Source organism: Galendromus occidentalis, unplaced genomic scaffold, assembly GCF_000255335.2.
Source record: "Galendromus occidentalis unplaced genomic scaffold, Mocc_1.1 scf7180000075391, whole genome shotgun sequence".
Lineage (NCBI taxonomy): Eukaryota > Metazoa > Arthropoda > Arachnida > Mesostigmata > Phytoseiidae > Galendromus > Galendromus occidentalis.
The window spans coordinates 154,395-175,847 of record NW_003803381.1 but is presented as its reverse complement, the minus strand read 5'-3'; the positions used below and the strand labels follow the sequence as shown (position 1 = coordinate 175,847).

Genomic DNA, 21,453 nt, shown 5'->3' with positions numbered 1-21,453 from the left:
AGCTTCAAGATGCAGCGATGATCCCAGCAGCAAGATCATGCCTCTACTCCTGGGGATCTTCCTGACGACGTCGAGCGTGTGAACATCCATTGAGGGATATGCGCCTCACGGTGTGCTCGAAAATGAGGCTCACCCTGCAGTGAACACCCAGTACGCTCAGATTCTCTTCGCGCTCCGCTATCCTCGAGCAGAGATCATCATCATGCGCGCCCACGTTCCACGTGTGTTTTGATATCAGGTTGAGGCTCCGAACTTGCGCCGGGTCCGTTTAGAGAATTCAATCAGACAGGACACAGTGGTGCCGTGGAGTGGGTTCGTTCTCTGAGCCAGACTGATTTCATTCGGGCATGCCTTATTCTTCCGGTCCGGCTTCTGAATTGCTCTGGAATTTCTCGCACACCCGCTCTGAATAAGCCTCTCTGATGGAGATCGTCAGTGATCGGACTCCCAGATCCGTGGAAGACGTGAGGTGCGAAGATTGCGAAGAGGCTGATGATCCCACGGTGGCAGAATCGAGGAGCGAGAATGCAGGGACGGACGAATATTCCTACACGCAGAGGGACAATTTCACGTCCGAGATTTTCAAGATCGAGGTCGCGAACCTACCTTTTCACATGTCGCCAAAAGACTTCAAAAAGCTCTTGACCGGTCGCTTACGACTACAGCCTCATAAAATCAAGATGTTCAACATCAAGAGAGCACGATTCGCATTTGTGACTTTTAAAAACGATCAGCTGCGGGACGATGCAATCAAAGCCCTGGACGGCTATCATCACAAGCAGAATACTTTCCGCGCGGAGCTTGCTAAGCCGAGAGCAGATCCTGTCCAACGAGCAAGGAAACAGCGGAGCCATTTGCTAACCGGTGAATCGAATCCAGGAACGCAATCCGTTCTCGACGTAGTTATACCCTGGCACGGCGACCCTTACGACGAGCAGCTCCGACGGAAACAGTCATCAATCGAGGAGGTTCTCATCAAGCTGGAACGTGATCTCAGTCGCCAGCAATCGAAAGATTTCAATGACTTTGTTCGGGCTCTGAAAGAAGACACAGGCAGGAAGACTATCTGTGATGTAGCCGACATCTGCGGGAGTCCTCGAGAGAACTTCTACCGCAACAAGAATGAATTCACGCCGGGTCATGACGAGACGGGGAGGCTGGTGTTAGGTTTCCGGAAAAGTAGTTACAAAAGAGGATCCACTGAAGTCGGTCGAGTCTGTGACGGTATGAAGCACATTCCAAAGCGAGCCCTGGAGGTAGCGGAGCTATTCGAACAATACTTCTTACAATGTGCCGAGGCGCGACCCCCGTATGACGCTCAAGATGAGCGCGGGTACTGGAGGCAAGTCACAGTCCGGACGTCTGAAACTGATCAGTGTATGGTGATTGTATTGATGCATCCCCAAGATCTCACGATCGAAGAAGTTGAGCAGGAAGTCTCGAAACTGAGGACTTATTACGATTCCTCTCTCAGTGGTGTCGTCTCATCGCTCTACTTCCAGCGATTCGACAAGAAAAGTAATGTGTACCCATTGGAGCATGTCGCGGGCTCTGAAGTTATCACGGAAGAATTGCTCGGTATCAGATTCGAGATATCGCCCCCCAGTTTCTTCCAGGTAAACACGAAGGCGGCTGAGATTCTGTACGGGAGAATTTTCGAGCTGGCAGAACTTGCAGCTGACTCCACGGTGCTCGATCTTTTTTGCGGCATTGGCTCCATAGGACTCACCATGGCTTCAAAAGTAAAGAGAGTCATAGGGGCTGAGATAATCCCGGATGCCGTGGACAATGCGCGCCGCGTTGCCAGCCAGCACGGTATCAACAATTGTGAATTCATTGCGGGTAAAGCGGAAGACGTACTCTCTCTCGCTCTACACAAAGTCTCAGACGAAAAGAAGGTCGTTGCCATCCTAGATCCCCCGCGGCAGGGTGTTCACAAGCGAGTCATCAAGCTGCTTAGATCTAGCGAGAACATATCGTGCATAGTATACGTAGCCTGCAATCCCGCCGCGGCGATGCCTAATATCATTGATTTCTGCAAGCAGTCGAGCAACAATTATCGAGGAGGGCCGTGGTTCCCTTGTGTGGCGCAAGCCGTTGACATGTTCCCTCATACGCCTCACACTGAGCTCATCGTTGTTCTGAGGAGATTCAAGGACGTCGTGCTATCCTCGCGAGCGAGAGGCGAAGCCGATAGTGTGAGCTGAAATTCGTGATTGCTGTCTCGGTCGGCCCCAGAAACGCTCACATTTTGGCATAATAAAGGAGTTGGACTCAACGGGATCAAACATTCACGCTCAGTTTATTCGCCCCTGGACGAAAACAGAGACAATCCTGAATGAATATATTCATGTAAAGTAGATAATTCCATAGATCCCTCTCATCCGGCACTCATCGCATCTCAGGCGAAACCTTGTTGTTTCTCGAATTCCGTCCAAGCGTCATTCAATTCCATGAATATCAGTCTCGCCAGTTCCTCCTTGTCGGTGCCTACTAACTGCAAAAGGCAAAAGGTTCCATTTCTAATGGTTCTTAAGCGCCGAACCATCTGAGGTTCGATGATGAGGTCGGATGAATTCAATGGGGAGTTGCATTATTCTCTCGTATGAGCATACCTTATCGGGATGAACTGCCAGACACGCTTTTCGATACATCTTCTTGACGTCACTGACGCCGACTAGCTGATGCATGCCTACCTCTGCCCAGCGAGCATCCGCCCAAACAATTTGATGCAAGGAACATAACAAAGCTCTGATATTACGTTCCTTGCCTTTCGTCCAATCTAGAATCTACAGCGACCATCAGAACGAGCGAAACGACATGAGCGAAATCCGAGGTTCGCGAGAATGCTCGTCCGGATACGCACAAGAACAGAGTCGAATCAAAGCGAGACTTACAGCCAGTTTTGCGGGATCCAGTTCTTTGGCCAACTCGACCCTCTTCATTTCTGCCATAGTTTTCGGTCCTTGATCTCTTCTGCCGAAATTCGCGAAACCCTGCGTTCCCAGAAGGTCGTCAAAGGTGTTCTCGCCAAGATTCTTACGATCTCCATTTGTGGTTGGGGACGAAGCTCTGGGGGTGAATTTGAGCAATATGTTTATAAGCCACTAATTCCATGAGCGGAAGCGCTACGAGCACATCAGCAGATTTCCTACTTCGGTGACGCCATATTCGATGGAGCATCTCCACGACCGAGCCCTCCATTCGGCGAGAGAGCGCTGCCTTTCGGTGAGCTGGCAGCATTCCTTCCCAATCCATGCGGTGTGCCTTGGGATACGAGTAAGAGGTCAGTGACGTCGAATGACGAAGTTCTGCTAGTGAAGAGAATGAAACGTCGACTAGATCCTTGACTAGATATACTAACTGGGTACGCTTTGAATATTGACACCTGATGCTCCGATGTCTTCGCCCATCGGGAGTTGTGATCTTCCGTCGCTAGCGCAGCTGTTCGTGTTCATGAAGTTGTCCCACTGACCGAAGATGTCGTTCGATGGAGAGGTGTCTACGATCAACTCGATTGTTAGGAGTCAGGGGGCAGAATGATTTCTCGATCTTGACCCGGAACCGATGACCTACTTGTTTCTGATGACGTTGAGAAAATATCCGCTGCGGCACCCGATGGTCGGGAGTCTTCGACGTGAGAGGTTATATCTGCACCCAGGCCGAAGGGATCGAGATCCTCGACTACCATGAACTCTTTCAACGGAGCTGCGCCTCCCCCGAAACAACTCCCAGTGGATCTAGCCCCATGTGCCCCAGCTCCCACAGACACTCCCGAAAAGGATGCTAACAGATCATCGCAGCTGTCGAGCAAAAATATATTCCAATCAAAAAGCGCCGCGGATCGATTCAATTCAACGTTTTCCAATTTGAATCTCCTCGAGAAGTCAAATAAAATGATTTCGGAGACAATTACTCTTGCTCGCTCCGATTCGGTACCGCCGAGCCATTGGAGGACGGGTTATCCAAGTTCAGAAGATCTTGCGTTTCGACTGCTTCCGAAATCGGAATCAATGGTGGCTCAGGGCGAACTGGAGGACTTGGTCTCTGCAAACAGATAAGAAAGCTGCGTAAAGTGCCGTATATAAGCGAAGCGGGAGGGATGGCTATATACCGTCTAGCAGAGGGAACATTCTGATCCCGCTGCTCGGATACCCGCGATTTTTCAGCCCGACAACAACAACTCACCGGAGGAGGCGGAGCTGACACCGATGGAGTAGAAGAAGATGTTGGGGGCCTTGAGGGAGCTGGCGAGGAATTCTTCGATCGAAATTGCTCTGCAAGTTTTCAACCGCTTAGAAGCTTCCTTGGGGAAGTCATTGTCGAAACTTTAGGTTCGCCAGGGAAACAATTGCTGCGCTCCCATCGGGAACAAGATCAGCCACGTACCAATGGTTGCGATCATCTCTTCTTTCGAGCTGAATGGCGTCTTCGCTTGTGTGGATATGTTTAGATATTTGTTGAAAGCAGCCAGGGGATCAGGAGACGCCTTATCCGAGAAACTCGTGGAGATCGTGACCTCGAAATTCTCCGGGTACCGATCGGGCTCTTCAATCAAATCAAGCTCATCCGAGGGAAAGCGCAGCTCTTCCGAGGACACATCCACATATCCGGTGTACAATTGGACTTGCGCAATGGGAATCGCCTGGATCCGAGTTTTGGCAAAAGTGGAAGCTCGTGCGTGGTTTATCACAATTGTGACGTCACCGAACGTCTCGATGTTGGGAATGGGGAATTCGACTTTGTCGGAAGAGATCGGATAATGAGTGAGTTTCTCGTACTCCAAGCAGCTTGAATACACGCATTCACTGCCGACATAAATCTTGACGAAAGGTCGACAGCCATCGCGAGCTTTCGTGAACAGAGGAGGAGGTCTCATGGTGATGTTCGAAATCACCATCGGTCTTCCGTGGGGATTTTTTCGTCGGATCAGGTCACTCGCATATTGCAAATAGCGCATCCGAGCCGGGCTGAGACACACGGGGAAACGTCTGACGGCGAATAGGCTCAGAGCGTCTTTGGATGATGCGAATACATGTGAATACAACAGAAATGAGGCAACCAACTGCGCGGAGACTTGTTTCCCGTCTTCGCAGTGCACAACAACAGCGTTCAGTTTGCCATTGAGATAGTTGTACATAAGGTGACAGATCTCGAGCACCGATTCAAGGGAGGGAGACGCTTTCTGATTCCACGGTCGTTCCAGGACTTTGATGCCAGGAAACTTATTGTTGGTATAGCTTCTTCCGGATACATTCACGACCATGTAGTTGCTCTGATGTCGACTTTCGAGGACTGCTCGGACGTCTTCAATGTGGTTCCGGTAAGCGCTTTCGAGCCCCTCAGCCGGATACGACATGACTGCTACGAGGTTGGTGATATAGTGCAGGTCCAACTCGGACTTCCCGATGCTTCTGGAAGAGAGATGGGCGTCCGAATGTGCCCTCTTGAAATTACTCGTGTACATGCAAGCGGACATGTTTAAAGTGAAAGGCGGAGGAAAACTCACTGCTGGGCGATCTGGATCACTTTTGACGAGGTATCGCCGAGCTTCTTGAAGAAGCTTCCCGCACCACCACGGAGAGAGCTCATCAAGTTCGCCCCGTCGGCGTGTTGAGCAACCGGACTCGACTCGGCATTCGTGTTCGCCACAGCTGAAACAGGGAAGCGGGAAATGAAGCGTCGATCCTGAGGCGGGATTCGCGAATACCCGCCCTTCGAGGACCGCCGTTTCCCAGCTGACGAATAGATCATGTGTACGGTTGGAGGACGAGATTAGGAGCCCCTGCCGCTTCCATAAGATTCTCCCGGAGGCAGGCTACCCGTTTCGCGGGAGTGTCAGCTTGCGAAATAGTAAAGAGAGATGAAGCCGAAGGGATGTCTCTGCACGAATTTATTCAAGCCAGCTCTCGTCGATGGAAGTTACGTTCGTATTAACTCTGCGGTACTTCCCCTTCCCGCTTGTGAGATAATTCTTGATACAGAACGCGACCAGCAATACTTTGGCGCAAGCCCAAAATATCCATGATGATAGCATTTGAGCGCAAACTCTACCGGAAGGCAGCGTTCTGAACGCTGCAAGCAAGCACGGAAACTTAGACAGATTGTGCTCCAATTGTCGTGTATCGATCGAGCGACGCTCGCGGAAAAAGACTCGAGTATCACCGATCTCTGGATCTGCTAATATCAACATTCACAATACTGGGTAGCCGCGAAGAGGGAAACTAGCATGAGCTGCATATTTCGGTCGTCTCCGGAAAATCGAAAAAGCCTGAGGCAACTCACCTTCAGGAGCTGCAGTCGCTGGCGGAAATGCGGGCTCGTCCAGAACCAGATTCCTCTGCTGAGCCAGCAGTCGCAGTCTTTCCAGAACTGTTCCGACAGAGGGTCTCTCACGTGGGTCGATTGTCAACATTTCACCTAGCGGCGAGTACTTCCCGCATCAGTCAGACCGGGGGGGAGGGAAATCTCGATTCCCAGTGAAATACGGGATATAATGTCAAGATGTCACTTACGAATCAGAGGCTGGACTTCGACGAATTCCGAGTCGTCTCGCGGAATCGTATACTTGGCATTCAAGATTGCTAATTTCGCCGCATCGGCGAATGGATGCTGTCTGTAGCAGAGAACGTATAGAATACATCCCAGAGCCCATATATCCATACGGTGATCGACGGGAAAGTTACTGTAAGTGTCCAAGCATTCCGGGGCTCGATACATTGGCGTAGTGTTCCGCTGAACCTATACAGGGAAGAAGTTTCTATCAGCCAACTGCGATGACGAATTCCGGCCGTCTCCATATAGCGAACTCCTATTAGGAAACGCTCAGTTCCTTCGATTCTCGAACCTCGTCTTCAACCAGGCTCCTTTTGAGCGCTGTCCATTTGTCGTCGATGATGTGCTCCGTGGTCGTAGAGCTCCCGAAATCACAGAGTTTGACTCGACCGTCTCTAGCGATGAGCAGATTTTCCAGTTTCAAGTCTCGATGAGTTATCGGAGGTTTTTGAGAATGCATGTGCTCGACGGCGAGACAGCATTGATAGAAGACTTTCAAAGTTTGCGCGAACGGGAAACTGCACTTATTCAGCTCGTCCACCACAACCCCGCCGGGACAGAGCTCGGTCAAGATGAGATATTCTCTACGGCCTCCAGAGCTTTCAGAGGGAGCAGAAGCGCAGAATTGGATGATATGAGGATGCTCGTTGAGCTGCTTCAAAACTCGGATTTCCTGCTCTATCGAATCAGCACTCTCTTGATCAACGCTGAACATACGCTGAAAGGGGACTCCGATCATGATTCATGAATCTTCCAGCCAACAAAGGAGTAAACCTGCTCCCATTAAGCTCTTTGGTCAAGACAACCTGATAATCAATCTCCGATACGAATAGGATATCGCAGTGGACGAATGAGAACCTGCATACCTCGATCAGTGGCGTGACCAGGCGCCCACTGCATGGCACTCAAGCCCGAGATAACCCCTCGCTATGTTGGAGTCTCGAAGAGGCGGCGCCTAGTTACGCCACCGACCTTGATCTACATCAAGAAACTAGCTGACTCACCTTGAGAGCGTACGCTTGATTCGTGTTGGAGTCTCTCACAAGGTATACGAAGCCGAAGCCGCCTAAATTGGAGCAAAAGGAATACTTCAGTCGAAAATGAGGAGACCGAGCTTAGCTAGATGGGTTTTGTTCGAATCGTCAGGCAGAGCGTTTTGCCGTCGTGTACGAGCAGCGATGCGAGTGCCGCGACTTGATTCCCGAGAAACCTTCCCTATGCATCAAATCCAGACAATATGTACACCACAGTCCCTCGCAGGGGGCTCCTCGTAGGTTCCATTTGACTAGACATAGGCGTTCGGAACGACGGGCGTATCCGAGTCTCCCCGCTGCCAATCTGCCAAGGAGCCTGTGCTTTGACGGCTCCCGTATTCATCCACCAGGATTCTGAATTTTTAGACCTCGGGGAAGCCTTATTGCCTCGACATTCTCTCCCAATCGGTGACTGCGGACAGAGTCTTTTCCGATAAGCTCCCGAGAGCGGTCTTCCCAGAAAAAAATTGGCGTCCGAACACGAACCTTCGGCGATGACTTTGAGGATCCGAAGCTTGAAATTCGCCAGATTGAGGGATTGGCCAACGAAGTCATTGTCATCTTTGGTGGACGATGTCGATGATGTTCCGGCAGCCGCTGAGGACAGATAGCCGAAGGCTGACTTGAACATTGCCATGGACACGGAAGTTTCCCGCACTTCTTCGGACAAGGAGACCTTCACTCTCCCGATCTCATAATGAAATTACGGAACCGAACACGGGAATCGGCAGCCGAGGAGCTCTCAGCGTTGACCGAGAACCGCTATCGCCGTTCGATGAGAATTCTGTACTGCTCCGAATCGGGGAACTGGAGGACCTCTGGGATCAGATGATCACTTCCATCCAAAGCATGTTCTTGGGGAGCAAGGTGTCAGCTGAGGCAATTGATGCCGAAGACGAAGAGCGACAACCGTCCTCCGCCGCACTTCTCCGACGGCTCGATCCTCCTCGAAACAGAACGGTGTGAGCTATCCGACAGAGAGAGAGGAACTGGGCTCCAGTAGCTGGTGCTTGTGGATTGCTCTCGCCTGGTGCTCGGTGGCTCGAGTCTCTGCTGTTGATAGAGTGGTGTGTGTCGTGTGTCGTCGTCCTCTTCTCAGTCCTCTCTCCCTCTCAGCGCTGTCTTCTAAACAGAAGCAGCACAACACACACACCCCGATAATCTGTAAGCTTTAATGCTATACCGGCGTAATTTCGTGAGCCTGAATACACGCCAAAAGGAGAGTTCAGCTTTCGGTGTTTCGAGTATGTGGGGGAATGATGTTCTGAATGAAGGCGGGACTCAAGTCCCTCAAAATAGGTTTCGGCGACAGAGCAGAAGTAGAGATTGATTGACTGTGATGATGTCGATGATCTATGCTTGAAACCAAGGCATGATCGAGCGATTTTCTCTCAGCACATATCACTCCATTCAATAATGAGAGGCCGCTGGTGTTGAACCCGGAAGCCTTTTTCGCATCTCTCTGAGGATGAGACCACGTGGGGAATCACGCCGGAATAACGTACACGCTTTCAACGCCGATCCAATTTCTGGAAACGATAATCCTCACTGTCAACTCTTTCGCCGGATAGCTTGCGCTTGGAAGCAGCCGCTGCATCTTGCACAGGTATATCTTCTGCATCGGGGCTCCGCGATCCTTTATCGATCCAATGCAGTGGCTGTCCCAGCGAGGCGAATCTGCGAGGTCGAGAGGTGCTTTCCCTCGATGTCCGAGTGATCGCGGAATCGAACTCCTTGAGTCCGATACTCGGTAGACGGAGTAGGAAGCGGAAACCCTTCGGAGTCAGTTCGAATTTGGCGCGTTCGGAGCTGTTTTCATAGCGGAGAAGAAAGAAGAAGACCAAGAGAGTTTTCAGGAAGTGGCGGCCACGGCGTCTAGTGTTTTGAGTGGTGTTCGAGACTCGCTCGTTTCATGGTGACAGTTCGAATGGAGTGGACGACATAGTGAAGTGTCGATGGATCTTCCTGTACTCGGCTCGAAGTACGAAATGGAGAAAATGACTTTTGATATACCGGGCGATCCTTCAGTGAGTGCACCGGCGACCATTCCTTTGGGACGTTTGATAGAGTTTGTACTGCAGAAGACCTATCATGAACTGACGATTTTGGCAGAGCTATTGCCCAGGAAGAGCGACATGGAACGAAAGATGGAAGTCATCGCATTCACGAACACAACACGGCAGTTATTCGTGAGATTGCTCGCCTTAGTGAAATGGGCAGCCAGCGCGGGAAAAGTGGAAAAATGTGCGAATATTGTCAATTTCCTCGATAAGCAAAACATGCTATTCGTGGAGACCGCGGATATGTTCGCTGTGATGTCGCGGGAAACCTTGGTGCAGGCTCGGTTGCCCAGCTTCCACATCCTAGGTGCGGCAGAAATTCTCACGACGGGAACTTATTCGCGGCTTCCGACGTGCATCCGAGACAGGGTCGTCCCCCCGGATCCCATCTCAGCTGGGAGTAAGAAGACGACACTGGAACGTTTGGATCACATTATACAATATCGACTGGTCTCAGCGGAACTACCTACTCGGATGAGCTCTTTAGAGATAAGGAAAGGTCGCGTGACGTTCCGTGTGGAGAACGAGTTCCGAGTGAGTCTGACGCTCATGGGCGACGGTCCACAAGTTCCCTGGCGGCTGCTTAACATCGACATTCTCGTGGAAGACAAGGACACGGGGGATTGCAAGCCTCTGGTGAGTTTCGCTGGACGAGACGAAGTTCCGAGTTATCAAATCGGCCGACCACATTTCGATCTCGGGACCCCATCAGCCACCATCTAAGGACTCCTTTTGTTTTCCGCAGGTGCATCCTCTGCAGGTAGTCTACATCCATCAACTCATACAATCTCGTTTGGTCGATCACCCAAAACCGCTCCACGAAGTTTATCAATGTTTACATTTTTTCTGCTTGAGCCTGCAGTTGGAGGTCCTCCACACGCAAATTATACGTTTGTGTCACGAGCGCTTGGGAGATTCGGTCCGAGTTGAAGAGTATGTCTCGGGGGTGATGCTCAAACTCCACTACTGGAGAGAGCAAAGCTCGATACTCGATGAACGACGATTTCACCTCATCATCCACGTCGATGAGGAGGATCCATGCAAACCTCTACGAGTATCTCATTCGCCTGAAATCACCGATAGGGAGGAGGCTGCCCGCATAGACCCATGCATCAAGTCCGAGTTCCTATCGATAGAAAAGCTTCTCATTCAGACGATACACATACGGTCGCGCCAGAAACTCTCTTATCTCCGAGATGAGTTTCTGAAAGATCTCCTGGCTCCTGGAGTGGAATGCTCATTGGGAGGAAGCCCGTCCCTCCTGCAGATACCGATCGTGCAGCCGTGCTCGTCGTCGGAGCACCTCGTGCTGACTGTTGACACCCACACCGGATACGTCATGACCTTCGTTCCCCAATACGAGCCCCCGATGATTATGGAGCTCCAGGACATCATTAATAGTCTTGCTATCGATGCGTCTCCCCAGATGAAGTCACGTCTGGGATCGACAGTCTTGAGCCTCAAGTTCTGGATAACTTTGAAACGCTGCAAAACGACTGTGCAACATCTCCCCGTCCTTGCATTGGAAACAAATCCGGTCACGGCCATACCCAAGGATCACGCCCTGAATCAGTTATCGAAGTTCACTCTTTTCGTTAAACTCTGCAAACATGCCTTCTACTACGTCATCATCGAGCTTCAGGCAGACAAACCATGCGACAAAATCGACCTCAACTATTACCTCTTGAGCGTGACTGGTAAGGCAAGCCATCGCGCATGCAATTTTTCCGTATTTCGACGCGAATCCCCTCGATACCCGAGCAGATCAGTTCTAATGTTCCTTCTAGCCGACGAAGCCGCATGAGGATCACTCGACGAAGATTGACATGTTTTTCTTGCAGGTGATAATCGGCTAAGTAGTTTCTACCGACTCGACAGTCAATCCATCATTCACGGTCCATGCACCGACATGGATCTATTGGCGAACACTAACGAGTCCGGCACTTTGAAGCGATCGCTGAGTAATCAGGACGGCGCCCCTCCCGCCAAGAAATTTAGGTACCCAGGCTACTTCTTCAGCGAAGTTGCTCATATCGTAGCGTTCTGTGATGACCGCCTGCCCTTCTGTTCTCTCACGCGGGAGTTAGAATCGCGCGGGGTTTGCCATCGAGGCTTGCAGATCGAGGGGGCTCAAACGAACTTCCACGTCAAAATCGTGCAAATGCCGGTGGGAAATGATGTATCCGAAGACGTCGCCGACGAGCTACGGCGGTCCTTGCTCAGCTGCACGTTCCGACTCCAGGTTCGGGGCATCAGAGCTTGGCTTTGTGAGTTGATTTTCCACGATTGCCCGCTGGCCACGAGTCAAATGAGAGAGCGTTGCGCTACGCGACCAATATACTTCATGTACGATTTCACTCAGAACAATACGACAGCTGTGATCGATGAATGGCTTGCTGATTGGGCTATTGTTAGTAAACTCTACAGCGTCGTATACAAATATGCGGCAGATATTAAGAATCAAAAGAATGCTGCTCTGCTCGAAACGTCCGAGGTCAGATCCTATTCTTACAAGCGCTTGACCATTGGCTACGGCTCCGAGAAGAGTTACACGGTGACCATATACTGGCGCCCAGTGGAAAAACGTTTCCAACTCGTATTCGGTGTGGTAGGTCTTTCCGTCAGCTCGACGAATCCCCACACTCTCATTGCGCATCAGCTATCTTACGATTTCAACCAAAATGAGTCTATAACCGATCTCCTCCAAACGCTGAGAGATACTTATCGGCCATTGCTGTCGCTGTCGCGTCTACCCTCCATACCGCAGCTCGGCACGATCCACTCGAAACCACATCTTCCCGTGCAGACGTTCATGGTGATCCCTCAATCATCAACATGCTTCAGATTGGTTTATCGCGCAGCCTACTGTTTGGAAATACAGTGTCGCAAAGGGGACGGCTGCGTGGTCATCAGAGACGGTGCCTTCAGTCATTTCGACAGAGGCCGACACGTCGAGGAATATATGCAAATCCCGGGCCTGAGGACGTTCCTCAGCAAATTCACTCGGCAGACTCCCGATGGAGCACTTAACACGGCGAATGCTCCCGTATCCCCTCTTCAAATGGAAAGCATAGACGCGTTCTTGTCTCCATCGATGGCCAAGGCGAATTCTCCCTCTGGGGCGCGGGCCTCAGAGGGGGCAACGCTCCGCTTCCCTCAACATCACCCAATGACGCCTCCCTCGAACCCGCACACTCCGGCGTCTCCCCATCCCTCGATTTTACCGTCGAGTTACTCGGCGTCTCCTAATCCATCGTTTGTGCATACTCCTTCGAACATTCCACCGAGTTCCCCGCTTGCGCCACCCCCCTCGTCTCCATATCCGGTGAATTCCCCCCATATGACATCTCCGTCTCCGTCACCAGCTCAGCAACAGCCACCTTCAAGTCAGAGTTTCGCTGCGAATGATCCCACGTCACCAGCTTTCCCCCTCCTCTCGGCATCTCCTGCGAATCAGTGGCCCTCATCACCGGCCCCGCCACGTCCCTCGCCGCGGTCCTTCCAACCGTCTCCTGGAGGGCCGTCGCCGGCCCAGCCATCCAGCGCTGAAGTACGACCTGCACCCTCGATGTCGCGTGTGGCGCCGGGTGTTCCCGGCAACTGGACCGCCGCTGTCCCCATTGTGCTAACGCACGAGGGTTTCGATAGTTTGTGCACTCCGTGTACTCCCAGCACACCGAACTACTCGCCCTTGGAGAAATGTCTCGGCTGCGCGTTCATGCGGTACACTATCCAGCGGATAGTTCGATCCGATGAGCACCTCCAAGTGCGCAATTTGAGCGAGCCTGGAATTGTTATCTTCAGAACCGATCAGCTGATATATAGAGTCTCATTGAATTTGCAAACGATGCAATCATTACACGTGAAAATATCCAATACCGATAGCTCTAGTGCAGCGCAGGCGCTCGCACTCGACGACATTCAGGTGATCGAGCGTTATTTTGATACCAAAGTTGCGTCCATACCCTATAAACCAAACGCTTTCCTGTCCTTCACCAGGCTGTTGAGCACACCCCCGCGCATCCAACGAGATTTCATTCAGCTGATGCGCTTAGAATTGTGTCCATCTCAAAATTCCATATTCCGATGGAGTTTCCAATTGTGTCTCACTATACCGCCGGCTACGCCGCAAATAGCTCCTACCGGGACGGTTTCTGTGCTCATAACCCGTGTCAAGATGCTGTTCTATTTCACCCTCACTCCGTTGAGGACTCCAGGAGAACCTCACTCGGCGGGGAATCAGCAATCGATCGCGGTGCCCATGGTGTACGATTTCCAAAGTAACACTGTCTCCTTAGCGGCGGATCGACGATCATCAGAGGCAAGCGCTCACATATCACCGGCGCTGAATTTCATCGCATCCTTCTTGCGGAGCTCTCATGATTACCAGAATGCCAGCGAATGTTCTATATATCCTTCCATAAGGGATCTGGTGACTCAGCTCACTGTGAACTGACTCTAACTGTCCTAGACTCCTTCATCGAATGCCCGTCGGACTTTTCTGAGAGGGAACTCCTGCTCGAACGTGGAATAAAGTCATCCTTGCGAAGACGAAGCGAATTGGGCTGATAATTTTTTGGGGCGGGTTCCAATCTTCGAATTCGGTTCGAGACTCCTCTGAAACTTGGCGATACTCGGGAAACTCCGGTGTTTTTCCGAATGCTTTCTGGTCGCTTACGCTCACCACGAACATGGAGATCGCGGAGATGGAATGTTGAAACCAGCGTGCCGCCTCAATTATTGCTTTCGGTATGCTGACTTCAGTTCAGGAAACTTCAGTTCTGACTTCAGAACCAATGTTCGCTGCCTTCGACTCCCGCGAGTCCTGGTCGAGATAGCGCGACTCTGCATGCGAGAGAGCCGACCGCGATCTCAAACCCGTTGGATCGCGCAGAGCGAGTGCGAGAATACTATTCCGTGTCCTTGCTCCCCTCGGACGAGAAGGCGGACGAGTGAGCCACGTGAAGCAGGAATTCGTCAACATGCATACATGCATGACTTCCCATTCATTCATTGAAAAGATGAGAATTTTTTTTTTCTCACATAACCTGCGGGAATCGAGATAGCAAAAATATTCTAATTGGAGGTCAAGCTCGTCCCTTTGTCGACCTCCCACAACCTGCTCGTTCACTAGAGACTGCCCGCCTATCGGAGATCGCCCGTCTATTTCCTCCGTCCTACAACGAATGAATTTAGTCCGGTCACTGATACTGGTATACTGTATTCAATCGATGGATCATTCACCACGAGCCCACCAGGAACTCACACAAAGCACCCACGGGAGCAGATCTGCCCTCTCCGCGACTCGGGTCCTTGAATGTCTGATCTGTCCCCCCCTCGAAGAGCCCCTTTATTGGAGAGTGCCCGTTTATTTCATCAATCCTCCGAAACCTTCGGACACGGCCCGCTTATCAGAGACTGCCTCTCAATCAGCATATTTACGTAAGCTCCGTCAGGGTTGGTTCAGCCGGGGGGTTCGCGGACATCACTTGTGCAATTTCTCTTCCGAGATTCTCTACATTTCGCTGCTTCAAAAACAGCTGGCGGACCGAGGATTTCCAGTGCGATGGGGATTTTTCTGTCCGATGAGGGAGCCGGACCCAGGAAGCCGGGAATCTCTAAGGGACAAACTTATATTCCGACACGAGTTCTACGCCCTCGAGCATTTTACATCATCGAGAAAAAAAATTGACGTCGGACCATCGGATTCTATCGGAAGCAAGATGTGTTCCCGCAGAATGGGTTCGCCGACTCCATTTATCGCCAAATCCGTTCGTAGACCCTGAATTCCCCCGAAATTCAGCGTCTCTGTGGCTCAAAAAAGGAACTTCAGGCGCGGAAAAACCTAAGCAGCTATTTTCGATGGAAGCGTCGAAAGAGGCGGCCATAGGTCATAGGAACTTCCGAGCTCTAGTGATTAAAGTGATTACGGTGAAGTTGGGGCTAGCCCGCCTCAAGGAACCGTTGCGCTCTGGGCACCAAGGGTGGAGGTGTGAATTCGCTCACTTCGTAGTCTAAGCTTGGGAGAATTGTTGCATCGGCAATGTTTGTGGTTTGATTCTCATTCAGACATTTCATGTGAACGTTCAGTAAATGCAGCCATGCGGGACTTGCTCATTAGGAATTCTAGACGGAACATGAAAGGGCGACCGAAGACATCCCGCATATCTCAAGCGGATCTCGTCAGAGGACTCACAGAGAGAAACCCAGGATACACACGGAAGAGCGGCGCCAACGCAATCCCGACCTCTCTCGGAGAAACGCATAGGTCAATACCCTGGTTTATTAGAATGAATATTACACAATGACGCTCCCAAACTCCACGAGATGATCGATTTAAATAAACAGCAAAACCGACGGAAAGTGACACATATTGCTCGATTGATTCACGTGTTACAACTCGCACGAGTTATTGGGTCCTAGACTGATAAGTTAATCATCGACACGACGAATGAGATTATTGATGTCTGATCGAGGTGAACAGAGTGATCAGGGAGAGCATAACGCTCGATGAAATTTTCTCTGGGACTGGTCTTGGCTCCGGAGTCGGAGCAAATTCTGCCCCCGAGACCACTCCGTCGCCTCGCATCGCTCGGTATGTATATGTTTGTATATATATATATATGTATATTCATATATTTAGACTCTCAAGGTATTTCGTCCGCTCCAGACTCAAAGAAGAATGTACATTTGTTGTGAGTTCTAATTAGAACCTTTGATCTCTACCAAGAGCTAGATCAACGACTAGATCCCACCTGTCATCGGCTCGGTCTGACTCCAGAGACAGACCGTATTCATGTGCATTCAGGTCCTATGGGGAGCTTATTCGATAGTGCGAGCCAGCGAGCAGACGAGCCGAAGTACTCGATGGAAATCAGTGGGGCAACAAGCAGCCTGATTCCGCCCAAGTCCGGCGATTCCCGACCTCCGAGGCTCCTATCGCGAGGCGATAGCAGGCGAATGATCGAGTATTTCCGGATAGCCCTTCTGAATACAGAGCTGAGCGATCCCGCAGCATCCGGTGCGACTCGCGTGAGACGGACCGAGTCCACAGGAAATTCGAAACTCAGTTTCTGATCCGGAAATATACATCACATCCAATCGTACGTGGCGCCTGTGTCGCAGAAACTTGTTCTCAACAGAAAGCGCTGAATTTAGGAGGGCATCTCAGATCCGAAGCTGTGGCATTGTTTCGATAATTTCCCTGCAGCCGGGTTCTTCAGCTCGCGACGCTGCCATCCCTGTACACGGTCTATCGAAGATGCATCATTAAAGTATATATATATATATTCATATATCTTATCTTAGCATGTATACACGCTCGTGAGAAGGTCTCTACGATCTGTTCCTTGGAATCATATATTAGTTCTGTCTCAAAGCCTCGTGAAAGTGTCTGCCCCTATCCGGCTGCGTACTCGCTCCATCATTCAGCCATTCCATTTCGTCCCGGATTCCGGAGTCTCATACACCCGGGTTCCCCGATGAATTCGCGTAACGACTACTCTTGTAGCGAAATATTCATAGAACTTTGGATTCTTATTAGTCAGGCGACTAGTCGTTCCCGGTAACCAGCTCGATCTCACGGCTGTCACCACCCCCCTCCTGCGTTACTTGAAGAGAGTCTCCATCTTCTGGGCTGGCGCTCGAGGCCGATTGCATGACCTGCATCGGTTGATGGTGGTACATAGAGACAGGGATGGCTACCATGCCACTGACAGAAAATGTGCCGCTTTGAGTTCCATCTTCGCCCGTCAGGATGATTTGACTGCCCTGAGAAAGAGCATTCTCCAGGGTGGCCACTGCATCCGTCCCGGCCATTTCGACGGCTTGCGTCTCCACCGCATCGGTCGCCAACACTTGGCTGTCCGTTTGGCCGGAACCTTGTTGAATCGAAGACACTGCTCGAAGCTGCGCTTGAGTTCCGTCCGGCAAAGTGAGCATGGCCGTATTGGGATCGACTTGTATAATAGAAACGGTCCCGTCTGGATTATTGATCGCCTGCACCATTGTCGTTCCGTAGATGCTTCCGTTACTCGAATAAATCGTTTGCGCGTTTGCGAGAGTTTCTGCGCTAACTTGAATTAGCGTCTGACCCTGAGCCGTGCTGACTATTTGAGCAGTCTGCCCTTGTTGCTGCTGCTGTTGTTGTTGCTGTTGAGACTGAGACCTATTGACCGCCGTCACAGTGGTCGACGACGCAGAAGCCTGAATGGCTCTGATAACGGTTGCCTTGTTGTCATCGTCGATTTCCGCCGCAGAGTGCACAACTGTCGGCTGCTGCGATACGGTCGTTTCGCCGAATGCAGGCAGCAGATCCTCCCGTCCGTGGTATCTGGGGAACATTTTGGCTTGAGAATCGACAAGTCACCGATCTTTTCTGCGAAAGTGATTCGCTCGCCGAATTCTGTCGCGATCAAGATTCGGGTGAGAGGGTCTTCCCGCATCTGGCTGAGCTCACCGGTAGCAGTTGATGACAATTTGTCGCAATGCGTGGGTCCACGAAACCCGTTGCTTGTCTTCATCAGATCGCACGTCAGATCTCACGTTGGCCCAGGGCAGATCCTGGGGCCACCACGGAGGCCGCGTACTCTCTCTACCCCAACCGGGCTTGCCTCTCCCAGTTGAATATTTCAGCATCAGCGGGATGAAACAGCGCAGTTGAGCTTGGGTCATCTTCTCCACTGGTGTCGGGATGCCTGGAGAGAAATGTAGACTGAGTCAGTCTGTCGTTCGATTTCCTACTCCGAGCAATATGCGATTTGATTTTCGCCGCGATATCTACACACCATCGATGACCAACGGTGGCAAGTCATGCACCCCGTCGGAGCTTCCATTTGTGGTGACACTCCCCGTCGCGATCGTTCCGGTGCCGTTGACGCTAGCGACCGCGGGTGCGTGTTGCGCCAAAGCGTTCTCTAGTTCTTGTATCACTGCGCTTTTCAGGAGGTCCCGCATCACATTTTCTAGAGGCTGAGCTCCAAATACCTTGAAGTTGTCATTCGGTTTGCCCGGCGTCACGATCATAACGACTGCTTGCTGTCCTATTCTTGTCGTGTACTCGTCGATCGTCGCTTTGAGCTCTCGCAGCAGCCGAGTTTGCTGTCTCCGTCTGATTGACGGGTCAGTTTCGAAGCAATGCGGTCGTTTTCTTTTCTTGCCTAGCAAATTGAAATATCAAGTGAAGTGCGCTGGGCGAGGGGGTCGGAATGGGCTGGTCTGAGGGGTCTTTGCCGAGCTAGAAGGGAGCGTCCGAATACTTCCGATTCAGACCCGATGCTCGCTCGCAGAGAACCCCTCTTCTGCGAACTTATATCGAGAGGGGATCCCCGGAAAGAGCTCACTGCCGAATAAATTCTCCAGAGTAGTAAGCGCCGCGGCGCTTAAGCATTGAGACTATGGGACTTGCAATGCTCGGCGCGGCGCACAACTCTGTTCGGGATCGATAATGCTCGATTACTAGTGGAAGTTCGAGAACACCTCCCTCGAGGAAAATGGCACAGTTCGTAGTTCTTACTGAGCTAAGGGTACTTCAAGCTTACCGGTCGCGATCGCTGCGGCGGCGGCTAGGCCTACGGTCCCCGCCACCATTAGACGCTGAGTGACCTCATCGTTCGCGACGGCGGCGTTTGTGAGTAAATCGGAGTCATCGAATTGCTCGGATTCGGGGGTGGACGGCGGCGATCTAAGCGCGTCATCATGGAGACCGAGACTATTTGAAGTTATAACCGTCGCGCCTCCCGCAGTCGTAGCGACTACATTGGATTGATGGACCATTGATGCATTCACCGTGGACGACAACAAGCCTTGAGTAGGAGACGACGAAGACGACGTCGTTGAGATCACGGCGTTCATTGCCGTCGACTTTTCAAGGCTTTCCTTCTAGCTCACATGATCGGGGATGTTTCAGAGGAAATTTGGAGCGCAGCGTTTCATAGATGAAGCCATTCACTGAAAATATAATGCGAATTCTAATATCGATCCTTGTAGGCTACTTATGGCGCCAGAACGCCGGAGGGGAGGGCGCCAGAAACACGTGCCGTGATCTTGCGACCTTACAGAGACCAAGAGAGGGAAGACGGAAGCCTGAAGAGAGTATCCGGAAAAAAGTGAGATAGAGAATACCCATCTATTCTATGAACTACCAGCCCTGAGGGGTTCTGGGGCTATGAGAGGCTCTTATGTCAATGTTCTCGATGACTGCATGTTGACAAGAGTTCTGCTATTTCCTCAATATCCCCACAAGGACATCCCACCGGGGAGTACGAGCCATCTTTAGCAGGAAGCTTCGGATCGATTGCTGAACACCCATGCCGAATCGGATACGCGAGAGAGTAGCTTCAAGGATAGATGAACATCGTCCGCGGGGTCGGGGAGGGAGCATCCAGCTTCTGACATGTCCGGGGTGAGGTGATTGTTTATCCAGAAGCCATTCGAAGGGGAAGGTATACTATATGTATCATCGAGTCATTGTACTGTTGCGACGCATGACTAGGAGCATGGTGCTACCCACGCAGAAATACTGTCAGTTTTCCATATGAGATTCACGGAAATCCCAAATAGCGGTGACTGGATGGGAGAACGGTTCCGACGAGTCTGGTCTGATTGGAGGGATTGAAGGTCACCTCTGGAGACAGGACCCCTTAAGAGGGAGATGCTTCGCCCGGCGGGGGAGGAGGCATAGGGAATGGACGGCCATGCCCGTCATTCAGAGGGCGCATAGTATCTGGGACTAGGTAGGTAGAGGCTCAGCAAGGGACAACGAAACCGACGAACTCCGGAATCGCCGGGGATGGGCGGCCATCATCAGTAGACGAGGTCGTTCAAAGCAAAGATATTCCCGATGAGCTGGCGGAACCAGTGCAGTACGCGTGAGAGGTCTATGTTGGCTAATAGAAGTTGGAAAACGAATGAGCGCGGTACGGAGTAGGGAGAAGGAAGCATTCATGGAGGCATCGAGACAATTCCCATCTCACGAGGCTGCCCCTTCCGATGAAGTTTTTCGAGAGTCAGCAAGCCGACCAGCCATTCTCTCTGACGTCGGTCAATCTCTCGTTCTAGCTGTCGCTTGAGCCACGAGCCGTCGACAGGATGTCTATGAAGCAAACAAGCAAGCAAGCGGCCCTCCTTTTCGACTGCGCCGCTAGCGATACTTCTGCGATTGCGCTGCGCGTCAGGCCCGTGTGGAGATGCGCCAGCCAGCGAGCAAGCGCAGGAAGAGTCACACGAAAATCCGCTTCGCTGTTACGACTAGTTCTAGATGTCGCTAGTCGCCTGGGTATCGCTCTCGGTGTCAATTTGAGCCAACTAGCCCCCCAAAATACTCCGGATTGACTCACCATGCACGTAACGATTGGCACACATCTGCTCTAAATTCTGTAGTCGTGTTAGGTAGAAGTGTTGCTGCTGCCAGCCACTACAACACGACAGCAGCACCATCAAGGAACAGCAGCGGCGGCAGCGCGTTGAACAGCGGCCATCTTGTGCTCAGAGCGACCGTCGAACGACCAATGGCGACTCCTTAGGCCTAATGGGAATCGAGCAACGTCTAATGTCCGATCGCTCGCGTCGATTCGGTTCGCTCACTTCTCATGCGAGGCTCGCGACAAGTCTGTCTTCTCTATCTACATGCCATGAGGTCAATTTTTATATTCCGAATCCGGCACATATCTCGAATCTCGACGACGGATGAAACGTCGCGGGGAGCAGGCGAATATCCAATACTGATTGTGAGCCCAGCCCAGACCATGGCAAAAAGGAAGTATTATTTCGAGATTCATCTCGAGAATCGCCCGCGATGATGGTGT

General features: G+C 51.5%; 4 protein-coding genes across 4 annotated transcripts; 2 read left to right on the top strand and 2 right to left on the bottom strand.

Moving 5' to 3' along the window:
• The first annotated feature begins 218 nt into the window (after window positions 1-218).
• On the top strand, window positions 219-2,284 carry LOC100905600 (tRNA (uracil-5-)-methyltransferase homolog A). The gene has a single exon (XM_003737134.2). It carries the CDS (start codon window positions 423-425, stop codon window positions 2,205-2,207), a length of 1,785 nt encoding a protein of 594 aa, XP_003737182.1. The 5' UTR covers window positions 219-422; the 3' UTR covers window positions 2,208-2,284.
• On the bottom strand, window positions 2,285-8,649 carry aux (cyclin-G-associated kinase). Its single transcript, XM_029113111.1, has 15 exons — window positions 8,076-8,649; window positions 7,560-7,621; window positions 6,848-7,273; window positions 6,516-6,741; window positions 6,305-6,420; window positions 5,510-5,688; window positions 4,390-5,414; window positions 4,189-4,277; window positions 3,917-4,047; window positions 3,577-3,803; window positions 3,365-3,502; window positions 3,156-3,267; window positions 2,898-3,072; window positions 2,616-2,789; window positions 2,285-2,497 (listed from the first exon to the last, which is right to left on the bottom strand). Exons 1-15 carry the CDS (start codon window positions 8,224-8,226, stop codon window positions 2,402-2,404), a joined length of 3,327 nt encoding a protein of 1,108 aa, XP_028968944.1. The 5' UTR covers window positions 8,227-8,649; the 3' UTR covers window positions 2,285-2,401.
• MED14 (mediator complex subunit 14) lies at window positions 6,230-14,105 on the top strand. Its single transcript, XM_029113109.1, has 4 exons — window positions 6,230-6,269; window positions 9,618-10,285; window positions 10,395-11,346; window positions 11,491-14,105. Exons 1-4 carry the CDS (start codon window positions 6,230-6,232, stop codon window positions 14,103-14,105), a joined length of 4,275 nt encoding a protein of 1,424 aa, XP_028968942.1.
• A 3,011-nt stretch (window positions 14,106-17,116) lies between these two features.
• On the bottom strand, window positions 17,117-19,501 carry LOC100905161 (DNA-binding protein P3A2). The gene is made up of 4 exons (XM_029113053.1): window positions 19,189-19,501; window positions 18,436-18,807; window positions 18,108-18,345; window positions 17,117-17,981 (listed from the first exon to the last, which is right to left on the bottom strand). Exons 1-4 carry the CDS (start codon window positions 19,499-19,501, stop codon window positions 17,201-17,203), a joined length of 1,704 nt encoding a protein of 567 aa, XP_028968886.1. The 3' UTR covers window positions 17,117-17,200.
• Between the last annotated feature and the right edge of the window lie 1,952 nt (window positions 19,502-21,453).

What these genes read in the sequence shown, in the direction of transcription:
- aux (XM_029113111.1), bottom strand. Translation starts at nt 8,226, where the DNA reads ATGGCAATGTTCAAGTCAGCCTTCGGCTATCTGTCCTCAGCGGCTGCC. An exon ending in CCTCAAAGTCATCGCCGAAG is followed by an intron (nt 7,622 to 8,075) that starts GTTCGTGTTCGG and finishes GCTCCAATTTAG; the next exon opens with GCGGCTTCGGCTTCGTATAC. An exon ending in ACGAGCCCGCATTTCCGCCA is followed by an intron (nt 5,689 to 6,304) that starts GCGACTGCAGCT and finishes ATCCCGCCTCAG; the next exon opens with GATCGACGCTTCATTTCCCG.
- LOC100905161 (XM_029113053.1), bottom strand. Translation starts at nt 19,501, where the DNA reads ATGAACGCCGTGATCTCAACGACGTCGTCTTCGTCGTCTCCTACTCAA. An exon ending in CGCCGCAGCGATCGCGACCG is followed by an intron (nt 18,808 to 19,188) that starts GTAAGCTTGAAG and finishes TCAATTTGCTAG; the next exon opens with GCAAGAAAAGAAAACGACCG. An exon ending in ATTGTCATCAACTGCTACCG is followed by an intron (nt 17,982 to 18,107) that starts GTGAGCTCAGCC and finishes AATGTTCCCCAG; the next exon opens with ATACCACGGACGGGAGGATC.
- MED14 (XM_029113109.1), top strand. Translation starts at nt 6,230, where the DNA reads ATGAGCTGCATATTTCGGTCGTCTCCGGAAAATCGAAAAA. An exon ending in CGGGGGATTGCAAGCCTCTG is followed by an intron (nt 10,286 to 10,394) that starts GTGAGTTTCGCT and finishes TGTTTTCCGCAG; the next exon opens with GTGCATCCTCTGCAGGTAGT. An exon ending in TTACCTCTTGAGCGTGACTG is followed by an intron (nt 11,347 to 11,490) that starts GTAAGGCAAGCC and finishes TTTTTCTTGCAG; the next exon opens with GTGATAATCGGCTAAGTAGT.
- LOC100905600 (XM_003737134.2), top strand. Translation starts at nt 423, where the DNA reads ATGGAGATCGTCAGTGATCGGACTCCCAGATCCGTGGAAGACGTGAGG.